This window comes from Pelodiscus sinensis, chromosome 20, assembly GCF_052426305.1.
Source record: "Pelodiscus sinensis isolate ZL-2025 chromosome 20, ASM5242630v1, whole genome shotgun sequence".
Classification (NCBI taxonomy): Eukaryota; Metazoa; Chordata; order Testudines; family Trionychidae; genus Pelodiscus; species Pelodiscus sinensis.
Window position 1 is genome coordinate 20258867 of NC_143071.1, and position 17477 is coordinate 20276343.

At 53.7% G+C, this 17477-nt stretch overlaps 1 protein-coding gene across 4 annotated transcripts in view; it reads right to left on the reverse strand.

Moving 5' to 3' along the window:
* The window catches only part of QRICH2 (glutamine rich 2), a 62874-nt gene that overhangs the window by 15921 nt on the left and 29476 nt on the right, over positions 1-17477 (reverse strand). For 2 of the 4 annotated variants that reach the window (XM_075903606.2, XM_089771950.1), the window contains exons 6-14: positions 15408-15502; positions 14200-14300; positions 12438-12552; positions 11416-11670; positions 9645-9767; positions 8954-9028; positions 7771-7935; positions 5530-5651; positions 2807-2872 (exon numbers count right to left, since the gene is read on the reverse strand). In XM_075903606.2, the coding sequence (XP_075759721.2) occupies positions 2807-2872; positions 5530-5651; positions 7771-7935; positions 8954-9028; positions 9645-9767; positions 11416-11670; positions 12438-12552; positions 14200-14300; positions 15408-15502 (1117 nt within the window). The remainder of the gene's footprint in view (positions 1-2806; positions 2873-5529; positions 5652-7770; positions 7936-8953; positions 9029-9644; positions 9768-11415; positions 11671-12437; positions 12553-14199; positions 14301-15407; positions 15503-17477) is intronic. The other 2 variants (XM_089771951.1, XM_089771952.1) reach the window with 2 other exon arrangements.

The following is a 17477-nucleotide window of genomic DNA, read 5'->3' on the forward strand; positions in this document are numbered from 1 at the left end:
CTGCTGCTGCCCCCTCTCCCTGCATGGGGGGTGGCAACGGCAGCCCCATGCAGAGGGAGGAGTGGGATCCCACTTAATCAGTTAACTGGTTAAACCTAAGGTTTAACCCATTAACTGGGATTTTACATCCCTATTGAACACCCTGCTCATGCCCCTCCGGCAAAGTAAAGGGATCTCAAAATGGGGAGAAATAGCCCCTGAGAAAAATCTCTAGGGCAAGGGGCCTCCCTGACCAGTAAAGAGCTGGGGTGGGGCTCCATGCCCGCACCAACACGGGGGGGGGGGGCAGTGCACTCTGGCCATGCCCCCAAAGCCATTGCACACTTCCTAGGGACCGGGGGAAACAGTTTCGCACAGAGCAGCCTGAGAGCTGCTCTAATTTACACTGGCGCTGGGCAGATCTGTTCAAGGCTCCAACTAGGGGGAGTACAAAGGGAGCTTAACGTTTATCTTTGTTCCCTCCTACACGTAACCCCCGCCCCACCGGCCACAGCACCGGAATGCAATAACTAATGTCAGGCCAACCACAGATGAAGTTTACACTGTTCTGGTGACGGTCCTCGCTTTCCCACGTCACTGTCAATCAGATTCTGGCAGCTGATACGCCAGAATTAAGAGTTTTAGGCTTTTTCTCATTTGATCACTGCTCTTGCAAGCTTGCAGGTGCTATGAAGCATTTGCTTTTAGCGCTGCGATTTGAGATAGCACCACACAGCAAGTGTCTCTCAGCAAGGGTCAGGGAAGACGAGGATTTGAAAATGGTTCTTTTACAGTCCTCCCTTTGTAGCACTTTCTGTGGGCAAAGCTCTGTACACTTACTGACTTAGCCTCCTAAGGGACAATAAAATATCACCCTGCTTTATAGACAAGCCATGGAGAGATTAAATGATTTGCCAAAAGCCACACACTGAGTCAGTGGCAGAGCTAGACTCGATTTCCCATTCTGTGTGAAATGTTCCAAAATTGGGGGTGGGGGGAGTATTAAAAATCTCCCACAAAACAAAATTCTATTTTGGCTAATTTTGTTGTTTTAAATGTTTGTTATTTTATAATATAAAAGAAACAGCAAAACAGAAAGTTGTTCCGACATAAAATCCAAAATGTTCCCTTCCAAACTGTCACCACGGAGCACTCCGACATCATCGGCGCGCTTTGCATGGGGCCTTTCCAAACCAATCAACATGTTTCACAGACGGAGACTCGGAATTTCCTGATGGAGAAAGGTTCCCCGAGAAAACATCCAACCGGCTCAACCAGCGGCAATGTTGGGATGCCTGCACAGAAGGTTCTGGCTTCCAGCTCTATGCTCACACCACTCGAGCAGGGTTTATTTGCCTTCCATGCAATGTAAATGTGCAACAGGAAATCTTGGGGGCAGCTCCCAAACCCACCTTGGGGACATGTCACCAGTGTTTGGAATCACTATGGTAGGACACACAGGGGCTCACCAGTGTGAGAACTGCGTACAGGGAGGGGGAGCAAAGTGCAATTATTTCCTACCCCAGCACGGGGGAAATACATCTCTAACAAACATCACTGCCCCGTTTCTTCCCCAGTGCCACTTAGAGAGGTGAAGGTCAGCTGATGCGCCCCAGTGCACCATTCCAGAAAGGAGCCGGCTGGCCGGGGCACTCAGCTGCAGGAGGCAGTGTGACCTGTTCCCAGGCTCTCCTGCAGGCTACCACGCAAAGCAGCAGGCAGCCCAGGCAGATTAAAAGGGCCAATTGCGGGTCCCCCCCACAATCCATAACTGCCCCAGCCAAGAGGCCACCTCAGGGCACCCCCCAAGATTCGTCCCAGGCTGCTGCTTTGTTCTTCCCCTTCCCAGAGCAAGAGGAAAGCACACAGCGTGCGCGCATGCCTCCCCCTCCTGGCTGGGCAGGGGGTGGGGAGTGTGTAGGGGAGAGGGCAGAGGGACAAGGGCACTATTGAGGGGAGGGAAGGGGGGGCAGAGGAGTGGCTGACCCACCCTGTGCACTTTCCTCTCCCTCACAGAGTGATGAAGGGGAATAGGAAGCAGCGTCCTGGTACAAATCGGGGGAAGGAGGGCTGGAGCCCCCCCTCCCTAAATAGTGCCCTTATCCCCCCTGCATTCCCTCCCCCACACACCCCCAATCCCCTGCCCCGAGCCCCTCCACACACCCCTGAGCCAAACATTATGTGCACCAAGGCACATTACAATCACTCCTGAGTCCTACATCTCCCCACCTCCCCAGCCTGCCCAAGCGCACAGCTTACAGGGAACACCGCCCCCAACCCTGAATCTGGCACCCCCACCACGCATCTTCAAACCTCTGTCCGAGCCTCTCCTCACTCTCCCAACCCTGACTCCTGCACCTCCCCACACCCCAATCTTCACACCCCACACACCCCAACCTTCTGCCCTGAGCTCCTCCTCATGCCCCCCAACCCTGACTCCTGCACACTCAGTCCCTTGCCCTGAGCCCCTAGACCTCAAGCCCCTGCCCTGACTCTTGCACCCCCTATATCCCCATCTCCTGACCTGAGCGCTCCCCACACTCATACCACAAGCCCCTACCCTGAGCCCCCCACACTCCAACCCACCCTTAGTTTCTTACAGGTACTGTCGTATTGACCACCCCCATTCCCCTGCCCTGACACTCCCCCTCCAGGAGGCTGCAGTACAACGGTACCTGTAAGAAATCTAGGTTACTTTAATCTCCGATATGTCATTGATACAACTATGAACTCTTGAGACACATGACAGGCTGCAGCATCTGGAGAGCCCAGGGTACTGCAAGAAAACATTTACATCCATGCACTTAGGAAATGGTCCAGTACTTACGGGCCAGGCACCACCATTTCCAGAGGTCTGTCACAGGAAATGCAGTGGAAATGAGCCATCAGCCTTCTGTTGGAGTGAAACCAGACACGGGGATCATTACAGGCTTGGGCACAGGCATGAACTGTTTCTTTCGATCTGTACTAAGGACAATAGGCCTGAAGTTCAAGTTACAGGACCCCCGAGCAGGCACAGTCTGTCTAAGACCAGTGACCTGGAGCATGATCTATATCCATAGCTCCGTTGTTTGCTACACATCAGCAATACACTGGCCAGGGGACTAATTTTATACAGGCTACCATGTAGGTACTTTTATGTATTGGGCCAGATCCTGAGCTCCATTGACTACAGCGGAATTATCTCCACCAGACGAGGTTTTGGCCGAGCCTACGTAGAATGACAATAATATTTAGAGTTACTAAGATGAAGGGGTCTAGTCAGAGCGTGTGGGGTAGGGACTCTGTACAGCTCCTAGCACCACCGGGGCCTGAGCTCTGAGGCCATACAGCACCACAAAGGGCAAAGTGACACATTAACTCCTTCCACAGCCCCTGCCAGGTGGGCCAAAGTCATTATCCTCCATGTGCAGGTGGTGAAGTGACTTGCCCAAGATCACACTGCAAAGCAGTGGCAGGCTCAGTGGTCTTGACTCCAACTGTCCAGCATAACCACTAGCCGCCACTGCCAGCGTAATTACGTTTGGTTGTACACGAACCTGACACCTGTAACTGCTGTGAAATCGTTTCACACCTGGCATCGTGTGTCACACGTGTATCAACGGATATGAAATTTACCCCACGTTCGCACTGACCAAACAGACCTTGGCCAATGAGTGCGGTAGGAACATGCTACACCCTGTCTGCAGTTCCACCAGCATTACACACCCCAGTACAAATGCGCTTAAAAGCGTGTGTGACTTGGCGCAGACCTGCCATGAAGGGGTAGAATTCTGCACCCACGTAAACCTTAGGCAACCTATGAAAGCTGGAAGGGGAGGGCACAGAGCCAGGATGCAGAACTGTTTCTTCTGAGAGCAGGGCGCTAAGAATCCCAAACCTGAGACTAATCCTGCTGCTAATCACTCAGACCACTCATAAAGCAAGGGTAGGCTCATGGCTCAGCAGCAAGGAATTACAGGCAGTCCCCAGGTTACATACAAGATAGGGACTGTAGGTTTGTTCTTAAGTTGAATTTGGATGCAAGTCAGAACTGGTGCTTATTGTAGGGGAAACTCTAGCCAAACATTTCTCCAGAGCTCAGTTTTATTCTCCCACACCTCACTTCCCTCAGTCCTTTATTCTCAAGCTGAGGTGTCTACTGAGAAAAGCCGCTCCGCGTCTCCCTGGTCAGCTGAGGGCGGGTGCTAGCTTTGCGTCTCCCTGGTCTGCTGGGGGGGAAGCAGCTAGTGTGGGGTTGCCTCACCCCGTTTGTAAGTAGGGATCCGATGTAAGTCGGATCCATGTAACCCGGGGACTGCCTGTACTGCAAACCTGCCCTGAGCTGACTGGAAGATGCAATTTCTCTTGAAGGGACTGAGTGACAGCCCCAAACCTGGGCCTTCATTCAAACATCACTCCATAGTCACAGCTGAAATCAACCCCACAGGCACCCCTGCCTTCCCTGGAGAAGGAGCCTGAAGCAGGGGGAAAACCTGACTCATCAGAGTTTGTTGCTTTTGTTTTCCACCCCTCCCAGTGGATCTGATGTTAGGCTCAATAAAAAATAATAGGAAGCCCATGGGAGAGAGTACATGTGTACATGTATGGGTTGGGAAGAGGACTCGATGTCAGATCTATCAGTAGCTCATATACCATGTGGGCCATACATGACTGTGATTGTGCCATTTTACATAAGGGCTTTGCACTGTTGTCCATCAGCAGCGTCTGGTGCCTTCCACATACGATCAGTAACAACACTGACGTCCCTAGCACACTTCAAGAGCTGCCAGCTGTTAGGTTTCAATTCTTAAGTTTTTAGGACAGGGTGTTTCAAACCTGCATAAGAGATTTAGATGCCTGTTCATTTCCAGTCCCTTAGGCAGCTTTGAAAATCTCCATCTTCGGCCTCCCTGTTCTGAAACCACACTTCTGCCAGCAACAGAACAACAGGAGCAAAGAAGCTGGTACTACCTTTTGGTCAGGAAAGTTTCAATAGTATTTGAATAGGCTGGGACTAGAGAAATCCTCAGGTCTGGTGTCCACACATTTTTATATCAGTATAGCTATGTTGGCTAGGAGTGTGATTTTTTTTTTAACCAATAGCCCTATAGTAGAAGCTCTAGTGGGGATTCAGTTATACCAGGATAAAGTTTCCGCATAGTTATTCCCCTTCTGGCATAGGAACAGCTATAGTGCTCTAAGCATATTTATATCCGTATAATTACATCCACACTAGGTGCTTTAAATTAGCCCAGCATGGTTCAAGATGTACAACGTCCAGGGGCGGCCCGTGAGCACAGGCCAACTCAGCAGTCGCCTAGGGCGCTGTCTTCAATGGGGTGCCCAATGATGATGTCATGGCCATTGACGGCCATGCAGGCGGGGGCGCCGATCATGCGTTCCGCCTGGGGCACCAGCAGCTGCAGCCCGCCTCGGACCGCCCCTGACAACGTCTGTGTAGATAAGCCCCAAGAGAAGTCAGCCTGACTGAGGATACCACAGCACGTCAGAGAGACCCATCCCTTGGTCCAAAGTGCAGCCCAGAAGCTCAGCTGTCCATCGCCTTACTTCCTAATTCCAGCAGCATCATCTGCCTCGTACTGCGGAGACCTCTCCTTCAGCTGTTTCCGGATGGCCTTCCAGCGCTCCTCCAGCTGCTGTCTGAAGGGATCTAATTCCAGGCGGTCCAGCTGCAAGGCAATGCACAGCTCGTGAAAGAGCTCCGAGCGTGTGTCTCACCCATGAACCGAGACAGCAGATAAAGGGACACAATATTGGGCTCCAAGGCAGCGAACACTCAGGAAAGGGGAGATGCACTCCAAAGGCAGGAGCCGTGGGAAGAAGCCAGGCAAAGGAAATCCTCGGCTGGCTGGTCTCACCCGAGGAAGTTTCCCCCGCTATTCAGAAGGGAATGGTCTCTCAAGACAAGCCGAGGAAACTCCATCACTTGGATCGTTTGGAATAAGAGGGGAGGAAGGGTTAGGAAATGAACCGCAGAGAGCAGTCTGGAAGTGCGGGCAGTGCTCTGACACCGAGTGGGGGCTTTCCATCTTTACCTCCGACGGTTCACAGACCACAGAACATCTCCAAGTGATGGGGCGGGGCAGGATGGCATGAGAAGAACCATGTGGGCAGGACATCAAACAAGGTGGGCAAGTCTGTCTGCCCACAGTCGGGGGCTGTCACAATTCAGGGCAACTGCCCCTGTATTTCCCCTTAGTGGCCCAGCAAAGGCATCTGCTCTCTGGCTTCCAGCACCCCAGCTGGTGCTTTTCGTGGGTGGAGTCCTGCCTCTCACGCTCTCTGACCCAGGTATTTCCAGGCGGCACAGTTTCCTGTCTCCACTGTTTATTTCCTAGCACAGACAGTCCCCCGGGCACTCTTGCTTTCCGGGGGGGGGGAGGTGTATTTCTTTGGCGATGTTACAATCTGAACGAATGTGCCTGATCACTCGCAGCTGGTGTCTGATTGACCTTCCCATGGAAATACATACAATCCGGCCACACAACTGCATTTTGGACCCCAAAAGAATTCATTTAATTCATAGAATCCAAGGTTTGGAAGAGACCTCAGGAGTCATCGAGTCCAGCCCCCTGCCCAAGGCAGGACCAACCCCAACGAAATCAACCGAGCCAGGGCTTTGTCAAGCCGAGACGAGATTCCACCCCCTCCCTAGGGAACCCATCCCAGTGCTTCACCACCCTCCCCGGGAAACAGTTTTTCCTAACATCCAACCTAGCCCTCCCCCACTGGCATCTACTGAAATCAGTGAGGTTCACTGGGGATCTTGCAGGGCATTGTCAGTCTGTCACAGGGGTACAGTGGCCAGTGCTGGGGGATGCAGAGCCCTGTGAAATAGGGTGGGACTGGAGCGAGAAGCAGAAAGCCTGCCTGGCTTAGCCCCAGTGTGCTCAGCATTGCCCAGAATCCCTGCCTCAAGTGGCTCCTGGTTTAAAGGCTAAACACAAAGGAGGCAGGGCTCTTTGGGTACCGCCCCGGCACCTCCCGGAGGCCAGCAGTAGCTGGATGAGAGCTGGTCCTGCAGGGCAGGTGTCCAGATGTGGCCTGTAGTATGTGGCATGGCAATCCGTCCCCAGAGCTCTCCTAGCAGGTGTGGCAAAGCCCCCTGGCTCCCTGGCCCAGGCGCGGGTCCAATCCAGGAGGGACAGGAAGAAGGAAATGAGAATCAAAAATAAAACGCTGCTGGTCAGATTGCCATGTGCTCCAGAGCCCCTTGGCCGTGGTCTGGCAGCATGAAGGGGCCTCAGAGAGGCCCTGGACATAACTATGGCTCACTTAGACCCCAGAGAGATGTAAAGGGGCTCTAGGGAAAATAGAAACCAGGCCCAGGCCATTGACAGGAGGCATAAGGGGGCAACTGGCCTGGGGCTGGTGATTCAAAGGGTCCAGAGCTCCCATCTGCCACCACGGCAACTGCGGCAGTGGCTGGAGCTCCAGGCCCTTTAATAGCTGCTGGAGTGGTGCACCACACACTCCGTGCGGCTCTAAGGGGTGGGGGGCATATGCACTGTGCTCCAGGTGGCACGGAGGACTGGCTGCCCGCAGCCCTGCCCATGGCCCCGCCCCTTCCCGGAGTGCAGAGCCACCCCCCCTCCACACCTTGCCCAGGCCCTGCCTGAAAACACGGGTAACCCCCCAGCAACTGCCCAGAGAGGACAAAGCTCCCCACCCTGCCCAGCTACAAACTGGGCAAAGTCTCTTCCCCCACCTGCCCCTTGCAGTGGCTGGCAGCCGGCTAATGCACAAGGTGGGGCTGTGAGCCACGCAGTCGGCACATCCCCAGCTTACCTTGGAGTCCATCTCCACCGAGATTTTATCGAGCACTTTGTGCCAGTCCTGCTCCTGCCCACTCATCTTGTTCAGCAGATCCTGCATCATCTTATTCAACCGCTCCGTGGTGGCATCGAACTGGGTGTGGCTGACTTTGCCAGCCAGGGCGATCTTGTCTGCTTTCTGGCAACGGGGAGCAGAAAGGGGGAGAGCGGTGGGGCCAGAGGAGGGGGGAGGAAACACTGGATCCAGGGCACATGGGAAGCATTCCACACAGCACTCCTGCTGCACAGGGCACCTCCCTCCTTCCACAATCCAGGCTCCATCTGCCAACTCTGTCCCTCTTCTTTGTCTCCTTCCCCTTCGCTCATTTCAATCAGGCCCTTCCTCATCAATGCAGATGCTACCCCAGCATTTCAGAGCTCAGAAGAACTGGATGGTCTGTGATGGCTCCTCACTCATAACCCAGGAGGACGCGGGCATGGACCCTTCTTGCATACTCTGGCCTAGCTCAGGAGGAGCTGCAATTGGAGCTGTGGGTACCCAGCATCTCTGGAAGCTCAGGGAGTCTCATTCAGAGTAGGGACACAAATGTGAAGTCATTTAAAAGGGTAACTGGCTACAAGTGGCTCACTCCGGCTCCTGGGGAGCTATCCATATGCCTTGTTGTATCAGCAACAGCTGGCTCTCTGGGAGCAGGGTGGCAGTCGAGCCAGGGCATGCCAGAAGCCAGCTTAAAAGCTGGCTCCTAGTGCACACTGGCAGCTGGGGAGCTGGCTGCCACTCTGTGTCAATCAGAGCCACACATTTTAATATCCCTAATTCAGCCACTGAGCAAGCGAGGCACCAAACTAAGGGGCCACCATGAACAATTCTGGCTTCCGCGTAGGTAACGCGAGTGTAACAGCGGCAGGGAGAGTCTCCTTGCTTTGTGCTGCACTGCGAGGATGTAAATGCAAAACAACAGTTAGCGCTTTTCACCAGAAGAGCTCACAGCAGTGCACAAGGCAAGAGTCATTATTCCCATTTCTAGCACAGTCAGGAGAAGGGACTTGCCCAAGTCCCACACAGCAGAGCCAGGAACTGATCCCAGCTCTCCAGCCTGGGCTCTTAGCCACCACTTCCTGCCGAACGGAGAGCCTGACCGTGCAAAGACCACGTGTGTCTGCTACCCCTAAGCTGGTGCTGCCCACCCCCTTACCTCGTCAATTTCTGTCTCCAGATGCTCCTTGTCTGCTTTCTCTTTCTCCAACTTCTCCAGGGACTGGAAGAGAAGCTGTAAAGAAGCAAAGGAGGAGGATGAAAGCTGGTCAGAGAACAGGAAGGCTGTGATGACTGCATGCTCCCTGGAGGCCGCCTGCCACTCAGCTAACACATCACAACAGCATGGTGGGGACTGGAACACACGTAGGCCGAGCAAGGACCAGCGGACAGGAGGGCTGTCCAAGTGGATGCTCCCTGTCTGCCTCTCCCTTGGGTGCCCTCCCTGGAAGAGATTCAGTGTGTGTCAGGTGCTGGCGTTTTAGTGTCTATGGTGGGCGGGATAGCTCCGGAGCCAGTCTCTGATTCCAGGTGCAGCAAATTCCCATTGTACCATGACAGGCAGCTCAGAAGCATGACTCCTGCACTACTGGATGTTGGATGAGGAGAAAGCAGCTTCAGGGCCAGCAAGTCCAGAGCCTCTTGCCAGCCCTGCACTATGTACATGTATTGGGTTCTTCCAGGGCGGGAGAGAGGATCCTTCGCCTCCTCTTCCCATTGGTTTGTTTTCCTTGCTAACGAGCAGATACACAGTGTCAAGAGCACCCCGATTACCAAGAAACCCAAGCCCTTGGGGAGTACAGGCAGGACTTTATCCCAGCCCCTCTAGCCAGGCCCCTGCTGTCACTTACAGAAATATCCTTCTGCTTCTGCCGATGGTCTTCTATGAGGTTCCCAGTGGTGGCGTTGAGATTCTCGCAGTCTCCTTGCACCTGGAGGATGGTGTTTTGGATGCGACTCAGCAGCTCTTCATCCTGATGCAAAGGCAGCAGGAAGGGAGAGTGACGCTCTGTAGCAGATCATTACTGCCAGACTCAAAACCTTCACACTGCAGAGCAGGCATGGCAGGGGCAGGCACAAGCCACAATGCCCCATCAGCGTGTCCCCTGCCTCACTTGGAGAACTCTCCTCTGGAGCTGGGAGAGCAGTTTGCCTGGGCCCAGCCACAGCCTGGCTTCACCGCAGTGACTGCCAGCTGCGGACGCGCTTTTCCTGACATGGACACCTGCTCCCTTGGACACAGAGATCTGAATCAACCGCAGGCGTCACACGCACAAGAACCTCACCCGGCATCCAGGGCCGGGATTGTCGGCCACTACTACTCAGTTCAATGAGTGACCTAGAGGTGCCAGGCCCCATAGACAATTCATCCATTCCCAGTCTCCCTTGGGCAGAATGATATAGGGGTAGCCACGACCTATCCCTTCCTGCTGGACACAGCCCAGGTAAAAAGGGGCTCCCAGTATCAGCTGAGTGTCTGGAGTTCTGTGCTAGCACCTACAGGTTGCACTGGAGCAGGCAAAGCATGAGTCAGTTTGATTCCCTTGGTTTTAGGAGTGATATTTACAACATTCCTAATGGATGACTGTTTTTCGCGGACTGTACCTCCTCCAGGCATGCAAAGCCAGCACCGTGTGCATGATGGTGGCTTGCCCCGCTCTTAGACCTGTTGGGCAAAATGAGTCTGTGCCCACCGTTACAGACACGATCAGCGACCAGGACTTTTAGAGAGGTGGCAGCTGAATATCTGGCCTTAGGAATCACCCTAGTATCTCCTATGGTCCACCCAGCCAGGCAAAGGCACCGCTGCATCCTGCCATTTGGATCATCTAGGAAATGACCACTGCAACATGGCCACTAACTGTTCCTTTCCATACATTGGCCAACTTGGGCCCACAATCCCCAGCCACCAAGAAGCAAAGATTTTTGTCTCCGTTTTACAAAATAGGAAACAAAGGCACAGAGAGGTCACGAGCCAGGACAGCGATAGGACAAGAGCTCAGGGGTCCTGGCGCCCAGTCTCCAGACAGATCATAACACTGCATCAGTGCGACATACTGGTGCTTTGACATAGTGTAAGACTGTTGCGGTACGTGTGTCATAAGGCCACTATATTGTCCCACATGGGAGATCAAATACCAGTGAGGGGCAGGAACGTAACTGGCGCCCCCATTCCTCCGAGGGCCCAGTGGGCCCTGTTTTCCCCTCTAACTTCAGGTTCCTCGTTTAATGGCAGATGTTCTGTCGGGTAACCCATGGAGTCTAGTTCCCTTTCGGTCTTCTCCCAGCTCTCTGGACAAGCGTCAAGCCAGACAAGGTGAAGGGCCAGGCCAGCCAGCATGTGTAACACAAGCACCTCTGGGCTTCCCAGGGATCTGCTCCTGCATGCTGTGCAGGCAGAGGGGCTGAATCGGTCAGTCACACAAGTCCTGTGGGCAGCTCTTCCCATGAGCCCTGCACAGCAGCAATCAGCATGCCGGGCTGCTGCCTGCTGCTCCGACTCGCTGCACGGACCCAGCCTCAGCCACCCCCTCGCGGCGCCACTGAACTCCTCCAGCCCTCGCAGCTTTGCCCTGGAAGCGTGGCTAAGAAAGGAGGGTGCGTCCCTTTGGCTGGCCTTACCTGACTCCTCATATGCAGCCTCTTTGCTGGCTTGCTTTCCGCGTGCCTCGCCGTGAAGCTGCTAACTAAATCCTGCAGCTCTTCGTAGCGTTTGAACAGCTGGCTAACCTGCTCGCTGACGTCTAGGCTGCAAGCCGGGCAAGTGCCATGGGGAGACACTGCCTGCCCCGGCTCCGGGGTAGCAGGCATGCTCATGGAAAGCAAGGTGGAGGAGGAGGCCATCATGTTCTCTATGATGGATCTAAGCTTGTCTAACTATAGGCAGGGGAGAGAAGGAGTCGGGGTTGAAATAGGCGCCTCCCGGCAGAATTTCGCTGCATGCTAAAGCACGTAGGCAGCGGTGAGATGGGCAGTGTCCGAGGCAGTATGTTCTGGCCAAGACTCCACCGATCTGCCAATGGATGAGTCTCATGGTTTCATGGTGGGCCACATGGCCCCTAGGTACCTTCTCCAGTTAGTAGCGGTGGAAGCAGCGCTCCCCCTAGAAGCCAGGCCGAGCTGCCTTGGAGCCTGCCTTACGGTCCCCGGCTTGGGCCAGGCGGCATCGAGCGGAGCTCTGGAAGTACTGCAGAAGACAGGCTGGCTGGCTCCCGAGCAGAGCATCTTAATGGCCCCAGGCACAAGGCAGCCCACTGACCTGCCACCAGGATGCACTAAGGAACCGTTGGGCTGCTCCCCTGCGCCCCCTTGACAGCACAGCAAAGCCTTCACCCTCAGCCAGCTCCAGAGCCCTGCTGCATCACGGCAGACAGCAGCCTGTGGAAAAGCACCTCCCTGGGGCCCTGGCCAGCACTGCATCTCTACACCAATGACAACCGCTTCCCCGGCGCCTCCGGCTAAGCTCAGAGGCTCCTTCCTTCCCCTGCAGGGTAAAGGGAGGCAGCAGTTAGTGGCCTGGGCCTGACCCCGCTGGAGGAGGGGCAAGCACAGACCCCTGGCATTACCACTGTGCCAGCCCCCAGGGGCAGCCGTTTCACAGGAAGCCAGTGAGCAGCCCGACCTCTCGCCTCAAACCACCTGACCTGTTCCTGCAGGTAAAGGGCTGTGTCAGCCACCGACTGCTCCAGCTTGGCTTTGCCACGGTCCTGCTGCTCCCGCAGCTCCCGCAGATCTTTCTCTATGTCGTGCACGGTCGATCTGGACCACAGAGCCAACAACAGGAAGGGTCAATTGCCTAGCAGAAGGGCCCTGTGGGGCTCAGAGCACGGCGAGGGACCGGAGCTAACCTTGCACCGTGCCAAATGTGGCTCAGGAGCAGCTCCCCTGGTGTCAGCCTATTTACCCTGGGGCTGAACTGGGTTCCGGCCATGGTGCCGGGAGGGAGCTCTGTGGCGTTACCAAACCACCCAGAAAGGCAAAGGCCAAACAAGGAATGCGGCCGTTCTTATGGCTCTGTCTAGCTGAGACTGGCTGCCCAGGTCCCCCTGCTTTGAGAAGAGGAGGGGTGAGGTCTTGTGCTGTTAGACCCTTCCCAGCGTTCTCCTAGGAACCCCGCCTCCCAGCGTACGGCCCAGTGTCCCTCACCGCAATTCACTCCTCAAAGAGCTGGATTTTGACCCCCCTCCCTCCCTCCAACCCAGCAATGGCAGCCCCCTTCTCCCCACAAACTCCTCTGTATGGGTGCTCAGCCCTGGTGCAAGGTACCTCCCTGCCTTGCCCCATGGCCCTAGTCAGGTTACAAATGTCGGCCTGGCACCGAGCTCTGCAAACCGAGAGCCAGGGCCTGGAGCCAGCCGCTCTACGACAGCCCTGCTCTGGGGCAGCCCAACGGCGCATTTAACACGGTCCAAGGCTCTGCTTGGCCCAGGAGGGAGACGTGGCTGCTCCCTGCAGGATATTAAGTGACGACCCCGCAGGTCGCTCTGTTCCTACAAGCCATGGCAGACAGGTCACCTGTTGCAAAACGATTCTGCCTGCACCAAATCCTTTGGGAGGCAGGGTGAGAGCCCAGCTCTTTTTCAAGCCAGCCCCAGTGGGATGCGGGCTAGTTAGCATGGAGATGCCCTTTAGGTCAGTGGTTCCCAACCTTTTTTAATACCGCAGACCAGCAAACCCATTCACAGACTTTTGGCAGACCCTTAACATTTAATTTGCATATTCATTATGCAAATAATGAATGTGCAAATATGCAAATAAATGTTACCAGTCCACCAAGGGGCTGCCATGAACAGCCGGTTTCAGCTGCAGCAGATGCCCATCACATGGTGGCTGCGGGAGCTGAAGCTGGCTGCTGTGGCCCCCAGAGCCTGGCCCCCAGAGCCGCCGCAAACAGCCAGCTTCAGCTCTGGCAGCCCCCATGGCCCGGCAGCCAGGGGTTCATGGCACCAGTCCGCAGACCAGCCTTTGGGAACCACTGCTTTAGGTTACACAATTCAGTTCGACGTGAAGCCTTCGGAACATGGACGGACGCTACAGCTCAGCCCCATCCCAGGGGAGGGGCCTTGGTCATGAGTTACTACCTGGGAGCCTGATTAGTTAAGTGTAGTTCAGTTCTGTAGCCACTCAGATGCTGTACTGTCTGAACAGAACTAGCATTTACACGCAGGATTCAGATCAGAAATGGGAAATTGTATGGAATCCAGCTCTCCAGCACAGGTATGAACCCTATGGCTTCTGGACCAGGATTCATGTGTCATGTAATAGTGGAAGGTAGCTTTATAATGGGACTTTCTGTTAACAGGCTCCTGTCCTATCGGAGGGCAGCTCTACAGCCCATTTGAATCCAGTGGGACCAAGGCTTGTTCTGGGCATTAGCAGCATCCATGGCTCTTTTCCTCTTTTTACCTGAGGTAACCTAACTGCAGGTTAATCTGATTGGATCCCTCCACTTTCTGATCTGCTTTTGTTGCCACTTCTCCTTCCAGGGTGCTGTGCAGCTTCCTTACCTAGAACCATGACAACCATGAAGAGTCAGGACTCCAGGGCACAAGTCTGTCTGCAAGAATGTCCCTCAAACCGGCTGATTAACTTCCCAGCCCCCTCCCCAGCGCATGAGCTGGGTCCAAACACCTCAGGGCTGCATGTAGCTGTAAGCAGTTGACATTATTTATTTAAAGGATTTGCATCTCTTCAAAACTGAACTGACCACAGAAAGCAACCGGGCAGCCTAGCGCACTGTCAGTGCTGTAAAATAATCCTTGGTGAGAATAAAGCACAGGTGGGTTTGGGTCAGAGTCCTGGAGAGTCTTTGCGAGGGGGCTAGGGCAGGGAGGAAGCGCTGGGCTTTGTCCCACATGTTCTGAGGGACACAAGGGCCAAACTCCCACCCTGTCTCCTTTCCCCCTCTCCTCATGCTGCTCTTATGATCATTCTTTATCTTCTGATTGCGCTGAGAAGCCAGTGAGTTCAGGAACCGCAGTGCCAGGCACTTTGCTAAGACACCGACAGAAAGAGTCTGTGCTCTCTTGAGCGTACAGTCTAAAATGACAAGGCAGACAAAGGTGGGGGGGGGGGGGGGAATTAAATGAAATACAATTAACTATTGTACATGGATAATAAGGGAAACAATGTAAGGGCTGGATTCACAACTTAAAGCTGTCCCTGGATAATTCTCCCTCTGTAGGGGGAAGGAGAAGTAGTGACGGAAGCAGCTGTGATGCCTCTTACACTGCATGGGAAGGAAGCTGATGTGTCAGCGCTGGGAGGGGAATGTAGCAGATCCAGGCTCTGCTACACCTGATTTTCCACTAGTGTAACATCCTAGAGGGAATCCAGCCTTAAGTGACTTGCTCCTGGTCCCAGAGGCAGCCTGTGGCACAGCCTGAAATTGCATCCAGCTCTCCCAAGTCTAAGTTCAGAGGCGTTAACTACACAACCAAGCAACAAGGACTAATGCCAATACCACAACTCCACAGCTACAGCACACATGCAGATCCGGGATGCTACAGTATCCAAGTCCCTGTCTGCTGCACCATCCCAGCCAGCCACAGTGAACTCTCGTTGCCATCAGCGTTTCCATGGCTAGATGACAAGATGGCGCCCCAGCTACTCACCTTAGTCTTCACTTCCTTCATGTCTTCTGCCAGTGCCTTTAGGGCAGACAGCTGGTCTGGGAGGTCGGCAGGCATGCTGGAGAGGTTCTTCGGGACTAGACACCACCAAGGAAATACAAAGGAATCACGTCACTGACTGGACACAGGACAGAGGGCAAAGCGGACTGGAATGGGCCATGCTGGTAAGAACCGGCGGCTGGTACCGGTGTGAACATGGCCAATGGTAAAGCGCTGCACGTCAATGTCACTGCCCTTTTGGTCCCCCCAGTTGTCAGCCCTGCTGGTTGGGTGAGGGGAGAGCAAAGGGAGGGGCAGCTGCCCTGGGGCCCAGCGATTTTAAAGGTGCCTAGGGCTCCTGGCTGCTGCTATTGAAGGGCTGACTGGGGAAGTCTGGCCCCCTTGACTCACCCTTCTGCCCTTCCAGGGGCCCAGAGCCACCCCTCACCTTGCCAAGGACCCCGCTGTACCAGTAAGACCAGCAATTCCTTCCACCCCTAGTATCTAAGAACACAAGAACAACCAAACTGGGTCAGACCACTGGTCCAACTAGTAGTGTCCTGTCTTCCCACAGTGGCCAGTGCCAGGTGCCCCAGAGGGAATGAACAGACCAGGGCAATTATTAAGTGAGGCCTGTTATCTAGTCCCAGCTTCCAGCAGTCTCGGGACAGCTCTTTTGGCTAACAGGCACTGATAGAGCAATCCTCCATGAACTTCTCTAACCCTTTTTGAACCCAGTTACACTTGTGATCTTTAGAACATTCTTTGCCAACAAGGTCCTCGGGCTATGTGCTGTGTGAAGAAATAATTCCTTTCGGCTTTTTAAACCTGCTGCTTATTAGTTTCATTGGGTGGCCTAAGATTCTTATATTATGTAAAGGAGTAAATAACACCCATTCACTTTCTCCACATCATTTGTGATTTCATAGATCTCTACCATATCCCCCCCTTAGTACAGCTGGGGTTATTTCTTCCAACATGCACTAATTTGCTGTTATCAACAAGCCACCGAGCTCTGTGAGATCCCTCTAACTCTCCATACACAGCTTTGGACTTAATCATCACGAGTAACTTTATGTCATCTGCAGTTTCTGCCACCTCATTCGCTTTTTACCCCCTTTTCCTAATCATTTATGAACATGTTGGACAGCAGTGGCCACTGGACAGATCCTGGGGTCACCACTCCAGTCTGAATACTGTCCTATAAGTCCTACCCTTTGTTTCCTGTCTCTTAACCAGATACTGAGCCAGGAGAGGCCCTTTCATCTTAGCCCATGACAGCTTGCTTTGCCTGAGAGCCTTTGGTGAGGTGAAGGCTTTTGGACCATCTAAGTATACGGTAGCCACTGGATCCCTCTTGCCTCCCTCCCTCAAACAATTCTGATAGATCAGAGAAGCAGGATTTCCCTTTACAAAAGCCACTTTGACTCTTCCCCAACATACTATATTGGTTATGTACCCAATCATTCAGTTCTCTATTATAGTTTCAGGTAATTTGCCTGACACTGCAAGGTCCATACCAGCCTGTAATTGCCAGGATCACGTCTGAAATCTTTTAAAAAAAAAAAATCAGTCACACATTAGGTATTCTCTGGACATCTGCTGCAGCAATTGAAGCGACAGTATTACCAAGCAGTTCAGTTATATTCACGTCTTGGGCCAGATCCTGCGATGGATTTAGGACTAAATCAAGAATTGCCTCTTCCACTGTGGGCCCCAGGACTAGCTGTTCCAAGAAGCACTTATTAATGGTGTCTGTAATTTTCTCTCTGCATCTTGTCCTGAGAGGACAGGTGACATCCCCCATTGTTACTGGGGTTTTTGTTTTTGTAGCCTCTCTAATCTCCTTTCACAGTCATCATCACCATCCTGGTCAGGAGATTGGTAGTACACACCTGTGGCTACACTCTTCCTATTCAAGCATGGACTTTCTGCCCACAGAGTGTCAATGGTACAGTTTGATTCATTTAAGATGCTGAGCATAATTGACTTTGCTTTCATTCCATAGAGTGCCCTACCCACCACCAGCATGGCTTTGGTCTAGGCACACTTATAAAATGTGCCCATATTTAG